We start from the raw sequence: 13951 nt of genomic DNA, 5'->3' as shown, positions 1-13951 counted from the left end.
ATCAGCTGAAGCGTTTAGTGAAAAATCTTGCGAAGACCAGCGGAGCAAGGCGCTGTGTGGAATGTGAGGATTATAATAATCGGGCAGCCATAGGGATTGTCAGCAGTGCTGTCGTTACCTGTGTTTCTCTCTCCCCCCCTCTGTGGAATCCGGTAGCTCAGTGGTTAGAGCGTTCGCCTCGCAAGTCAAAGGACCTGGGTTCGATTCCCAGTCAGTTCAGACAAACCGTTGGGCAAGTTTCCTAACTCCACACACAGACATACACACCCACGCCTCTGTTTATCAGCAGAAAGTAGGAACCCGCTTGTTAGTCAATTGTCGAATCGTTTTCGGGAGTAATAATCCCTTCAAAATAATAATAATAATAGTGTGATCACTCAACCCACGACTGTTTGTGGGACGTTGCTGTGCGCAGTTGGCTGCCATGTTTCTCCCATAGTATACATAGTCACTACACTTTACAGTGTATCCTGTGAAGCGCTCTGAGACGTCGCAACAATGTGATAAGGGGCTATGTCAAATGAAAGTTATTATTATTATTTCTCTCTCTCTTATCTGTCTCTCAGGGAAGCGGATGCACGTGGAGTTGTCTAAGAGCCGGCTGAGGGTGCAGCCGGGGATGGGAGAGAAGAACACATGTTTCCGGTGCGGGAAGGACGGCCACTGGTCTAAGGAATGTCCCACTGACCGGCGGGCGGAGGACGTGGGTTACCCCGAGTACCTGGATCCCTACTCGATGGCCCCGCGCTATGGGGTTGTTGATTACTACGAGAAGTACCGGGCAGGGGCTTACGGAGCCGTGGGCATCCCCTACCCGGACCCCTGGGCCACCCCGCTAGCCTCCTACAGCAGCACCATGAGAGACCGCATGGGCAAGGCCCTGGACCCCTATGACCGCGATACGTTGGCTCAGACGCAGCCTTACTACAGCCGGGATCGCAGCCCCCTCCGCCGCTCGGCTGCCATGGCCTCCTACAGCAGCAGCTACGGCTACGAGACTGGGGCTCCCCTGGCAGCCTCCTACACAGCCTCCTACACGGCCTCGTACAACGCCTCCTACAGTGCAGCCTATAGCACAGGCTACAACACCTCCTACAGCACAGCCTACAGCACTCCCAGTGTCACCGCAGCTTCAACCTCAACCTCCACCCCCACTGACACCTACGTGGAGACACAGTACTCAGCCTACTGACCCCAGGTGAGGGGCGCTCGCTCGTTAGCTCGCTCACTCACTCACTCACTCACTCATTCGCACGCTCACTCGATCACTGACTCAGTTACTCACTCACTAGCTCACTGACTCTGCCTCTCGCTCAGTCACTCTCTCGTTCACACACTCGCTCACTCACTCGATCGCACAGTCGTTCGCTCGTTCACTCACTCGTACACTCGCTCACTCCCTCGCACACTATGATATGGGGTAATTGGAGTTGAGGTACAGATCAGCCATGATCTAATAGAATGGTGGAACCGGCTCGAGTGGCTAAATGGTCTCCTCTTGTTCCTATGTTCTGATCTTCAGTGGAGTCCTGTAGTTTTAAGTGGTTAGAGCGCTCGCCTCGCAAGCGAGAGGACCTGGGGTTCGATTCCCAGGCGGGTCAGGGTGAAATGTTAGGCAATTGTCCTTACTTCACAAACACACGCCTCTGTTTGCCCAGCAGTAAGTAGGAACCCAGTTGTTACTCAATTGGCTGATCGTTTTCCGGGGGTAATAAAAAAAATAAGTTGGTCACTCAATCCACAGCTGTTTGTGGGGACATCGCTGGGCGCAATTGGCTGCTGCGTTTCGTCCACAAAATACATAGTCGCCACATTTTACAGTGTATTCTGTGAAGCGCTTTGAGACGTCTTGAAGACGTGATAAGGCGCTGTATCAAATGCAAGGATTATTATTAATATTATTTGGCGCTGGAGGGGCATTGTGGGGGGTAATCTGTGCATATGCTATGTGGGGAGTGTGGATGATAGCCATGGGGAATGTGTATTTATGCCTGTGTATGTTTGTGTGTGTTTATGCCTGTGTGTCTGTATGTATGTGTGGTTCACATGGGGTATGTATGTGTGTGTCTGTGTGTATGCCTTATGCCTCCAGATATAAAAGGCGCTTTACAAATGTAATGTTGTTGTTATTGTTTCTGTATGTATGTGTGGTACACATGGGGAATGTGTCTGTGTGTTTTTGGTATGTTGGTAGTGTGTCTGTGTGAGGTACACTTGTGAAGTGTGTGTGTGTGTAAAGTCCACCTGGGGAGTACGTGTGAGGTATGCGGGAAGCGTGTGTGTGTGAGGTATACTTGGGGAGTGTGTGTGAGGTCCACTTGGGGAATGTGTGTGTGTGTGTGTGAGGAACAACAACTTGGATTTATATAGCGCCCTCCACGCCGGACGGAGTCTCAGAGCTTCACAGTGACGGATCCCGGGGCCGAGCCGGGGGGAGGGGGTGGTAGGTGACCAAAGGCACGGTTGAAAAGAAAAGGGCGGTTCAGCAGAAATCTGAAAAGAGGAAGAGAGGGGGCGAGGCGAAGGCTGTGAGGAAGGGAGTTCCAGAGCCTCGGGGCATAGTGGCTGCAAGCACGGCCGCCGAGGGTGGAGAGGAGGACTCGGGGGACAAGGAGGAGGCCAGACCCGGAGGAACGAAGGCAACTTGGGGAGTGTGTGAATGTGTGAGGTCCACTTGGGGAATGTGTTTGTGTATGAGGTACGTGGGGAGTGTGTGTGAGGTACGTGGGGAGTGTGTGTGTGAGAGGTACGTGGGGAGTATGTGTGCGTGTGAGGTACGGAGCGAGTGTGTGTGAAGTACGTGGGGAGTGTATGTGTGTGTGAGAGAGGTACGTGGGGAGTGTTTATTTCCTCTCTCGATGGCCAAGCTGATATTCCGTCCTCCCTGGGATAAGGGGTGAGAGCGGCGACCGAGGTAAGGCCTGGAGCGCGGTGCAGCTCGCGGTTGGGGGGGGCGGGGGGTGAGCTGACGTGTGTCTCGCTGCTCTTCACCACGACAAAGACCCTCTGTAGCCTCCCCACCAACCCCCTCCCTCCCCCCTCACACCCCTGTCTGTCGCATTCAGTGGCCTGAAGGAGCTGAGCAGACTGATCGCTGGGCGCCCGCCCCACAGATACACACAGAGCCAGACAGACAGACAGTGTGAAGCCTGTGGTCGTGTCAAGGAGAATGGTAACCACAGGGTGTGCTGGCTGAGAGACACACAGGCACACAGACACAGGCACACACACACACACAGACAGGCAGACACACACAGACAGGCAGACACACACACAGACAGGCAGACACACACAGACAGGCAGACACACACAGACAGGCAGACACACACACACAGACAGGCAGACACAGGCAACATACACACAGACAGGCAGACACACACAGACAGGCAGGCACAGGCAACATACAGTCAGGCAGAGACACACACTGACAAATAGATACACATTCACAGACACACACACAGACAAGCAGACACACAGAGAAACACAGACAGGCACACAGACACACACACACACAGAGGTGGAATGGATGAACCCACTGTTGTCATCGACACCAGAGGATGGTGGTGTCAGGGGTAGTGAGGGCTTGTGGCAAATTACACTCTTTGCCCCCTTGTCCCCATCCCTCCTTCACTGGTGCTTGGGGGAGTGCGAGAGAGAGGAAGCGATCGAGTGGCTGGAATTGCTCATGTGTTGTTGACTTCGGGATTTGCTGGTTAACCAACTACAACCGCACAACTTGCCATTGTTATCGCTGTCTGGCTAAGCTTTCCCGCTGCTTGTCCAGCTTAGGATCACCCTCCCCGTTAGATAGGGCTTTGGCTCGTAGGGTTAACAGGAATTGTGTAGGAGGATTCCCTGTCCCCGATGACTGGTTGGCCCTTCCATGTCCTGTTGATGATCCAGGCCGGGCTGTGCTGTTATCAGCAGTGAGTGACCTGGAATACTGAGGACCCACCTGGCTCAGGAACCAGACTAGAGACAGTCCCAGAGGCCTGGCTGGATTTCCACACTCCATTGCCAGACATGTCACGTTGGGGCCATGTTAACTCTGAGGAGACCCCACTGACTTCTGCTTTATCCTGTCCCCCTCATGGATAGTCAGTCACTGCGCCCCGAAACTCAGGAGCACTTCCCTCACTCCTCCTGCCTCGCCCCTCCTTCCGTTCCCATCTTCAGGTCACGCCTGAAGATCTTCCTCTTTGACCGATCACCCCCCCCGGCTCAGAGTTGTGCTCCGTCACTGTCTGCCCTGCGTGAGGGACGCTGTGTAAGTGCAAGTTGTTGATGAGGGGGTGACAGCATTTATCAGGAGCTTCCGAGCCTTTTTGGGAGGTGGCCTGGGTGTGCGGCCTCTCATTGCTGGGGAGGGGGTATGTGAAAGGCCAGTGTGTGCCCCCCTCTCTCTCCTCCCCCCCCCCACACCCACCGCCCCCCGCCCTGCCCTCCTGCTCGCTGGCTGCTGTGAGCATGTTGACGATGTCTTTTCTTTCACAGGTGCTAATTCCCACCACAGTCTCGCGGGTTGCCGGCTCCGTCCGTTCACTGCTCGGGTCTTAACTACTGACCTGGTTACTTCTCTCTCTATCTTTCTGTAATAGTCTCTGTCTCTCCCTCTCTCTGGTCAGTGGCTGTAATAAACTCTGCCTCTCTCTCTATATATATATTCCTCTCTATCCCCCCTCTGTCTCTCTCTCTATCCCTCACTATCCCCCCCTCTCTCTCTCTATCCCTCTCTGTCCCCCCCCTCTCCCTCTCTCTGTCCCCTCTCTCTCTGCCCCCCTCTCTCTCTCTCTAACCCTCTCTCTCTCTATCCCTCTCTCTCTCACTATCCTTCGCTCTCTCTGTCCCCCCTCTCTCTCTCTCTATCCCTCTCTCTCTGTTCCTCTCTCTCTCTATCCCTCTCTATCCCCCCCTCTCTCTCTCTATCCCTCCCTCTCTCTATCCCCCTCTCTCTCTGCCCCCCCGCCCTCCTCTCTCTCTCTCTCTGTCCCCCTCTCTTTCTCTCACCTCCACCAGCTTCACGGCTTCTATTTCCGGTTCCGGTGGCTTCCGGAAGTGCATAAATTCCCCTCAAACCGGAAGTTAATGACAGTAACTCACTGACCAGGTTACCAACCCCAATAATAGCCCAATAGCCCAACGACCCGCCCAATAACCAACCCATAGCCCAACAATAGCCCAGTTACTCAGCCCAATAATAGCCCAGTTACTCAGCCCAATAATAGCCCAGTTACTCAGCCCAATAATAGCCCAGTTACTCAGCCCAATAATGTCAGAGACACACACACATGCACAGAGAGACATACCCACACTGATGGAGAGAGCAACAGACTGACAGACAGACAGACACCCACTAATGGACAGTGAGAGACAGACAGACAGAGAGCAGAGTTGATGTAAAGGAAGACTCGGGTCGTCAGGTAGAATAGTTTTTATTGCAGGTTCTCTACACGGTGACAATCTCTCTACCCTGTGGACAGGCTGGAGGCCGGACACATTAGCTACCAAACCAGAAACATAGTTATATATAAACATCACGTGCTCCAGGCAGGGGGGAGGGGAGGTGGGTCCAGACTGGGCGCGGTGGTGGGTGGGGGAGGTAGAGGGAGAGAAAAGAGAGGGAGGGGAGAGAGGGAGGGATAAAAGGGGGCACAATACAAAGAGAAGCTGCCGCGAGCGATGTCCTCCGCGCTATTTCCCGTCGCCGTTAAGACCCGAGCAGTGAACGGACGGAGCCGGCAACCCGCGAGACTGTGGTGGGAATTAGCACCTGTGAAAGAAAAGACATCGTCAACATGCTCACAGCAGCCAGCGAGCAGGAGGGCAGGGCGGGGGGCGGTGGGTGTGGGGGGGGGGAGGGAGAGAGAGAGGGGGGCACACACTGGCCTTTCACATACCCCCTCCCCAGCAATGAGAGGCCGCACACCCAGGCCACCTCCCAAAAAGGCTCGGAAGCTCCTGATAAATGCTGTCACCCCCTCATCAACAACTTGCACTTACACAGCGTCCCTCACGCAGGGCAGACAGTGACGGAGCACAACTCTGAGCCGGGGGGGGTGATCGGTCAAAGAGGAAGATCTTCAGGCGTGACCTGAAGATGGGAACGGAAGGAGGGGCGAGGCAGGAGGAGTGAGGGAAGTGTTCCTGAGTTTCGGGGCGCAGTGACTGACTATCCATGAGGGGGACAGGATAAAGCAGAAGTCAGTGGGGTCTCCTCAGAGTTAACATGGCCCCAACGTGACATGTCTGGCAATGGAGTGTGGAAATCCAGCCAGGCCTCTGGGACTGTCTCTAGTCTGGTTCCTGAGCCAGGTGGGTCCTCAGTATTCCAGGTCACTCACTGCTGATAACAGCACAGCCCGGCCTGGATCATCAACAGGACCTGGAAGGGCCAACCAGTCATTGGAGGCAGGGAATCCTCCCCCTCAGCTCCTGTTAACCCTGCAGCCAAAGCCCTATCTAACGGGGAGGGTGATCCTAAGCTGGACAAGCAGCGGGAAAGCTTAGCCAGACAGCGATAACAATGGCAAGTTGTGCGGTTGTAGTTGGTTAACCAGCAAATCCCGAAGTCAACAACACATGAGCAATTCCAGCCACTCGATCGCTTCCTCTCTCTCGCACTCCCCCAAGCACCAGTGAAGGAGGGATGGGGACAAGGGGGCAAAGAGTGTAATTTGCCACAAGCCCTCACTACCCCTGACACCACCATCCTCTGGTGTCGATGACAACAGTGGGTTCATCCATTCCACCTCTGTGTGTGTGTGTGTCTGTGTGCCTGTCTGTGTTTCTCTGTGTGTCTGCTTGTCTGTGTGTGTGTCTGTGAATGTGTATCTATTTGTCAGTGTGTGTCTCTGCCTGACTGTATGTTGCCTGTGCCTGCCTGTCTGTGTGTGTCTGCCTGTCTGTGTGTGTGTGTCTGCCTGTGGGTGTGTTTGTCTGCCTGTCTGTGTGTGCGTGTCTGCCTGTCTGTGTGTGTGTCTGCCTGTCTGTATGTATGTGTGTGCCTGTGTCTGTGTGCCTGTGTGTCTCTCAGCCAGCACACCCTGTGGTTACCATTCTCCTTGACACGACCACAGGCTTCACACTGTCTGTCTGTCTGGCTCTGTGTGTATCTGTGGGGCGGGCGCCCAGCGATCAGTCTGCTCAGCTCCTTCAGGCCACTGAATGCGACAGACAGGGGTGTGAGGGGGGAGGGAGGGGGTTGGTGGGGAGGCTACAGAGGGTCTTTGTCGTGGTGAAGAGCAGCGAGACACACGTCAGCTCACCCCCCGCCCCCCCCAACCGCGAGCTGCACCGCGCTCCAGGCCTTACCTCGGTCGCCGCTCTCACCCCTTATCCCAGGGAGGACGGAATATCAGCTTGGCCATCGAGAGAGGAAATAAACACTCCCCACGTACCTCTCTCACACACACATACACTCCCCACGTACTTCACACACACTCGCTCCGTACCTCACACGCACACATACTCCCCACGTACCTCTCACACACACACTCCCCACGTACCTCACACACACTCCCCACGTACCTCATACACAAACACATTCCCCAAGTGGACCTCACACATTCACACACTCCCCAAGTTGCCTTCGTTCCTCCGGGTCTGGCCTCCTCCTTGTCCCCCGAGTCCTCCTCTCCACCCTCGGCGGCCGTGCTTGCAGCCACTATGCCCCGAGGCTCTGGAACTCCCTTCCTCACAGCCTTCGCCTCGCCCCCTCTCTTCCTCTTTTCAGATTTCTGCTGAACCGCCCTTTTCTTTTCAACCGTGCCTTTGGTCACCTACCACCCCCTCCCCCCGGCTCGGCCCCGGGATCCGTCACTGTGAAGCTCTGAGACTCCGTCCGGCGTGGAGGGCGCTATATAAATCCAAGTTGTTGTTCCTCACACACACACACACACATTCCCCAAGTGGACCTCACACACACTCCCCAAGTATACCTCACACACACACGCTTCCCGCATACCTCACACGTACTCCCCAGGTGGACTTTACACACACACACACTTCACAAGTGTACCTCACACAGACACACTACCAACATACCAAAAACACACAGACACATTCCCCATGTGTACCACACATACATACAGAAACAATAACAACAACATTACATTTGTAAAGCGCCTTTTATATCTGGAGGCATAAGGCATACACACAGACACACACATACATACCCCATGTGAACCACACATACATACAGACACACAGGCATAAACACACACAAACATACACAGGCATAAATACACATTCCCCATGGCTATCATCCACACTCCCCACATAGCATATGCACAGATTACCCCCCACAATGCCCCTCCAGCGCCAAATAATATTAATAATAATCCTTGCATTTGATACAGCGCCTTATCACGTCTTCAAGACGTCTCAAAGCGCTTCACAGAATACACTGTAAAATGTGGCGACTATGTATTTTGTGGACGAAACGCAGCAGCCAATTGCGCCCAGCGATGTCCCCACAAACAGCTGTGGATTGAGTGACCAACTTATTTTTTTTATTACCCCCGGAAAACGATCAGCCAATTGAGTAACAACTGGGTTCCTACTTACTGCTGGGCAAACAGAGGCGTGTGTTTGTGAAGTAAGGACAATTGCCTAACATTTCACCCTGACCCGCCTGGGAATCGAACCCCAGGTCCTCTCGCTTGCGAGGCGAGCGCTCTAACCACTTAAAACTACAGGACTCCACTGAAGATCAGAACATAGGAACAAGAGGAGACCATTTAGCCACTCGAGCCGGTTCCACCATTCTATTAGATCATGGCTGATCTGTACCTCAACTCCAATTACCCCATATCATAGTGTGCGAGGGAGTGAGCGAGTGTACGAGTGAGTGAACGAGCGAACGACTGTGCGATCGAGTGAGTGAGCGAGTGTGTGAACGAGAGAGTGACTGAGCGAGAGGCAGAGTCAGTGAGCTAGCGAGTGAGTAACTGAGTCAGTGATCGAGTGAGCGTGCGAATGAGTGAGTGAGTGAGTGAGTGAGTGAGCGAGCTAACGAGCGAGCGCCCCTCACCTGGGGTCAGTAGGCTGAGTACTGTGTCTCCACGTAGGTGTCAGTGGGGGTGGAGGTTGAGGTTGAAGCTGCGGTGACACTGGGAGTGCTGTAGGCTGTGCTGTAGGAGGTGTTGTAGCCTGTGCTATAGGCTGCACTGTAGGAGGCGTTGTACGAGGCCGTGTAGGAGGCTGTGTAGGAGGCTGCCAGGGGAGCCCCAGTCTCGTAGCCGTAGCTGCTGCTGTAGGAGGCCATGGCAGCCGAGCGGCGGAGGGGGCTGCGATCCCGGCTGTAGTAAGGCTGCGTCTGAGCCAACGTATCGCGGTCATAGGGGTCCAGGGCCTTGCCCATGCGGTCTCTCATGGTGCTGCTGTAGGAGGCTAGCGGGGTGGCCCAGGGGTCCGGGTAGGGGATGCCCACGGCTCCGTAAGCCCCTGCCCGGTACTTCTCGTAGTAATCAACAACCCCATAGCGCGGGGCCATCGAGTAGGGATCCAGGTACTCGGGGTAACCCACGTCCTCCGCCCGCCGGTCAGTGGGACATTCCTTAGACCAGTGGCCGTCCTTCCCGCACCGGAAACATGTGTTCTTCTCTCCCATCCCCGGCTGCACCCTCAGCCGGCTCTTAGACAACTCCACGTGCATCCGCTTCCCTGAGAGACAGATAGAGAGAGAGAAATAATAATAATAACTTTCATTTGACATAGCCCCTTATCACATTGTTGCGACGTCTCAGAGCGCTTCACAGGATACACTGTAAAGTGTAGTGACTATGTATACTATGGGAGAAACATGGCAGCCAACTGCGCACAGCAACGTCCCACAAACAGTCGTGGGTTGAGTGATCACACTATTATTATTATTATTTTGAAGGGATTATTACTCCCGAAAACGATTCGACAATTGACTAACAAGCGGGTTCCTACTTTCTGCTGATAAACAGAGGCGTGGGTGTGTATGTCTGTGTGTGGAGTTAGGAAACTTGCCCAACGGTTTGTCTGAACTGACTGGGAATCGAACCCAGGTCCTTTGACTTGCGAGGCGAACGCTCTAACCACTGAGCTACCGGATTCCACAGAGGGGGGGAGAGAGAAACACAGGTAACGACAGCACTGCTGACAATCCCTATGGCGCTGCCCGATTATTATAATCCTCACATTCCACACAGCGCCTTGCTCCGCTGGTCTTCGCAAGATTTTTCACTAAACGCTTCAGCTGATTTCTGTGTGTGTCGACCTGTCCGGTCCCTCCACTCACCGGGCTCCGCCCCCACCCAGCCCACCCCACCATCAGCAGTCGGGGCTTCAGCCTCTCTGCTCCCACCCTCTGTAACTCCATCCCATAGTCCCTCACACCTTTGAACTCAGAGCCATCCAGCCCCTTGATGGCCTCCATGGCGTCCTCTCCACGCTCCATGTGCACGAAGGCGTAGTCCTTGACGATGTCGCACTCCAGCACGGAGCCGTACTCCTCGAATCGGGCGCGCAGCTCCTCGCTAGTGCACAAGGAGCTGATTTTGCCCACGTGCAGCTTGGTGGAGGATTTGCTGAGGCTCTTGCTGGCCTCCACGTTGATGGAGACGCCATGCAGGTTGTAGTGGTGCAGAGCCTTAATGGCCTCCTTCGCCGCCTCCTTGTTGTCCATATGGACAAAGCCATAGTTCTGCTCAGAAACAGGGAGAAAACAATAATAATAATAATCCTCGCAGTTAATATTGCAGGGTGTTTCGGCAAGAAAATAGTCACTACACTATACAGGATATCCCGTGAAGCACTTTAAGACGTCTCGAAGACGTGACAGGCACTGTATCAAATGCAAGGATTATTATTATACTGTAAAGTGGAGTGACTGTGTATTTTGTGGGTGTAAAGTGGCAACCAGTTTGCGCACAGGGACGTCCCGCAAATATTTGCGGAGGGAGCGATTTTATCTGGGGTTGGGGGGGAGAATTGTCGACCAGGACAATGGGAGAAAAAGTCCCCTCTCTTTTCCCGACAGCACCGCAGGGGATCTTTAACGGCCGTCCTGTACGGGGCACAGACGGGGAGGGAGGGTGTGAGTGAAGTTTAACGTCTCATCCAAAGGACAGCCTCCACGACAATGCGGTGCTCTCACTGTTTCCCCCCAGTACTGCGCTGGAACGTCAGCTTCGGTTGTCTGAGTTCCAAGTGCATGTACAGGGAGGCGGGGTGTGCGCATGGTGTGCGCATGGTGTGCGCTGTCAATCCCTCACTGTCTCCATGGTAACAGCTGTCAATCACTCTCTGTCCCCATGGTAACGGCGGTCAATCACTCTCTGTCCCCATGGTAACGGCGGTCAATCACTCTCTGTCCCCATGGTAACGGCGGTCAATCACTCTCTGTCCCCATGGTAACGGCGGTCAATCACTCTCTGTCCCCATGGTAACGGCGGTCAATCACTCTATGTCCCCATGGTAACGGCGGTCAATCACTCTGTCCCCATGGTAACGGCGGTCAATCACTCTCTGTCCCCATGGTAACGGCTGTCAATCACTCTCTGTCCCCATGGTAACGGCGGTCAATCACTCTCTGTCCCCATGGTAACGGCTGTCAATCACTCTCTGTCCCATGGTAACGGCTGTCAATCACTCTCTGTCCCCATGGTAACGGCTGTCAATCACTCTCTGTCCCCATGGTAACGGCTGTCAATCACTCTCTCACCTTGATCAGGTCGCACTCACTCACTTCGCCGTATTTCTCGAACAGGGAGCGGATCTCGTCGCCTGTGGTCGGCCTCGGCAGGTTCCCCACAAAGATTTTCACCATCTTTGTTGTCTCTTCTTCTCCTTCACCCCCTCCTTTCTCTCTCTCTCACTCACTCTCTCTCACTCGCTCTCTCTCTCTCACACACTCACACTCTCTCACGTCACCGGCTTCTTTTCCTTTTCTCTCCTTCCCTTCCTCTTCTCTCTCTCTCTCTTTCCCTCAATCACTGCCTCAGACACAAAATGGCGCCGACGACAAGGAAAGGCAGTTGGAAAAGGCGGAGCCTAATCCGCACCACGTGCCTCGCGCTTCCATTGGACCAGCCGCCCGTCAGTCACATTCAAACCGCACCCTGTCGTCCTATGATTGGTGTTTCTGCGCGTCAATCATCCCCGCTGCACCGCCCCCTTCCAACAATCATTCGACTGCCTTAGATCGTCACCGGCCCCCCCGCGCACACACGCTCCACCTTATTTCATTGGTCCCCTTGTGCGTCAATCATCTTTAGACCCCGCCCGCCCACCTCATCTGATTGGTCGCCATCCACCGCACATCCGGTCAGTCGTGTGCCTCAATCAGTCGCGTTGCCAATATCAAAGATGGCAGAAAGGTGGGGGGAAGGCATGCCGACGCCATCTTTCATGCTGGCAACCAGCCAGCATGTGCTTTCCCTTCCCACGTGGCGCACAGATGTACAGCGGTGCCCATGTGAAGGCAGATGTGAGCGCGTTAACGTGGCCACGTAAACTCACAACTCCGTCTCTTTGGCGTTCCACCCACAAAGCGCACAGTCGCTACGCTTTACAGTGAATCCTGTGAAGCGCTTTGAGACGTCTCGAAAACGTGGTCAGGCGCCGGGTCAAATGCCAGGATTATTGTTGTTGTTGTTATCTGACAATGCAGCACTTATACTGGAGCATGAAGGTGCAACTGTGGAAAGGAGAGACGAGGGGAACGACGTGGGCTGGGGTCCACGCTGAGTGTTTTATTTCTGACGCAGAAACAGGGAACAACTGTTTCGAGTGAAATGTCCACCCGGTCCCGCGACACCTTCTCCGCCAGCGACCATGACGCCACCCGGATCGGTCACAGACAAAACAATAAAACCCACGACGCCCGTTCCTTCCGCAGGACCCCGACCCGTGCTCACAGCTCAGGGAGGAAAATGCGAGGAAAGAACCCCGAGCTCGCGTCGGCCATGCTCACAGCCGCTGCTGGACGCAACCACGAGACCCTGAGGGTCCGCCCCGCGCTACTCATCGCGATGCAAGTCAAACCTGCGGAGAAAGGGACAGCAGAGAGGCTTTAATGACAGGGCCTGAGGCTGGAGAACCTCTGGGAGACAGAGAGAACGCCTGAGGGAGAGGAGAGAGACAGAGGCAAAAGCCCAGGACAGGGAGAGAGACGCAAACCTCCAGGACACAAGGAAGAAATGGAGGGCGAAAAAAAACGAGAGAGGCAAATGGCAAACTGCCAGACCAGAGAGAGGGAGGAAAAACAGGACAGAGAGAGAAAGAGAGAACAGACCTCATCACCCCCACCCTCGCCCGACCCCATCACTCCCTCCCTCGCCCGACCCCATCACTCCCTCCCTCGCCCGACCCCATCACTCCCTCCCTCGCCCGACCCCATCACTCCCTCCCTCGCCCGACCCCATCACTCCCTCCCTCGCCCGACCCCATCACTCCCTCCCTCGCCCGACCCCATCACTCCCACCCTCGCCAAACTCCACTGGCTCTCTGTCACACTCTCTCACTCTCTCTGTCACACTCTCTCACTCTCTCTGTCACACTCGCTCACTCTCTCTGTCACTCTCTCTCACAGCATCGGCTTATTTTGTTTTCCGTTTCTTCTTTATTTTATTAAATTTACAAAACATCCATCCCTCTCTTCTCTCTCTCCCTCTCTCTTTCTCACGTCACCGGCTTTTCTTCTCTACATTTCTTCTTTTTAATTTTGTTCCTCTTCTCTTTCGCTTTATCTCTCTCTATATATATATATCTCTCCCTCACTCTATCTCACTTTCTCTCACCCTCTATCTCTCTGAAACGTTTGTCTCTTTTTTCTTTCTCCTCTCTCTCCCCCTGAGTCTCTCTCCCTCTCAGTCTCTATCTCTCTCTCCCTCACAGTCTCTCCCTCTCTCTCCCTTCGTCTCTTCTCTTCTCTCTCCCTTTCAGTCTCTGTCTCTCCCTCTCTATCTCCCTCTACCTCTCC

The 13951-nt window shown here is 54.3% G+C and overlaps 2 protein-coding genes across 2 annotated transcripts in view; one reads left to right on the top strand and one right to left on the bottom strand.

Moving 5' to 3' along the window:
- LOC121851860 (RNA-binding protein 4B-like) overlaps positions 1–4555 on the top strand; it is a 4930-nt gene extending 375 nt beyond the window's left edge. The window contains exons 2-3 of the mRNA XM_042345946.1: positions 567–1198; positions 4495–4555. Of these exons, the coding sequence (XP_042201880.1) occupies positions 567–1192 (626 nt within the window). The 3' untranslated portion in view covers positions 1193–1198; positions 4495–4555. The remainder of the gene's footprint in view (positions 1–566; positions 1199–4494) is intronic.
- Positions 4556–5598: 1043 nt separating this feature from the next.
- LOC103172233 (RNA-binding protein 4B) lies at positions 5599–12038 on the bottom strand. Its single transcript, XM_007885031.2, has 4 exons — positions 11693–12038; positions 10366–10672; positions 9032–9663; positions 5599–5770 (listed from the first exon to the last, which is right to left on the bottom strand). The coding sequence occupies exons 1-3, from the start codon at positions 11795–11797 to the stop codon at positions 9038–9040; spliced, it is 1038 nt and encodes a 345-aa protein (XP_007883222.1). The 5' UTR covers positions 11798–12038; the 3' UTR covers positions 5599–5770; positions 9032–9037.
- Positions 12039–13951: the final 1913 nt, after the last annotated feature.

This window comes from Callorhinchus milii, unplaced genomic scaffold (genome assembly GCF_018977255.1).
Source record: "Callorhinchus milii isolate IMCB2004 unplaced genomic scaffold, IMCB_Cmil_1.0 Scaffold167, whole genome shotgun sequence".
In the NCBI taxonomy this organism is placed as follows: Eukaryota; Metazoa; Chordata; class Chondrichthyes; order Chimaeriformes; family Callorhinchidae; genus Callorhinchus; species Callorhinchus milii.
Note: the sequence above shows the minus strand (reverse complement) of the source record. Positions and strands in the feature narration are given on the sequence as shown.

Bases quoted from the DNA above. Each gene is read 5' to 3' on its own strand.
- LOC103172233 (XM_007885031.2), bottom strand. From the start codon at position 11,797: ATGGTGAAAATCTTTGTGGGGAACCTGCCGAGGCCGACCACAGGCGAC. The intron at 10,673-11,692 runs GTGAGAGAGTGA...GTTTCTGAGCAG, and splicing joins GTGAGTGCGACCTGATCAAG to AACTATGGCTTTGTCCATAT. The intron at 9,664-10,365 runs GTGTGAGGGACT...TCTGTCTCTCAG, and splicing joins GGATGGCTCTGAGTTCAAAG to GGAAGCGGATGCACGTGGAG.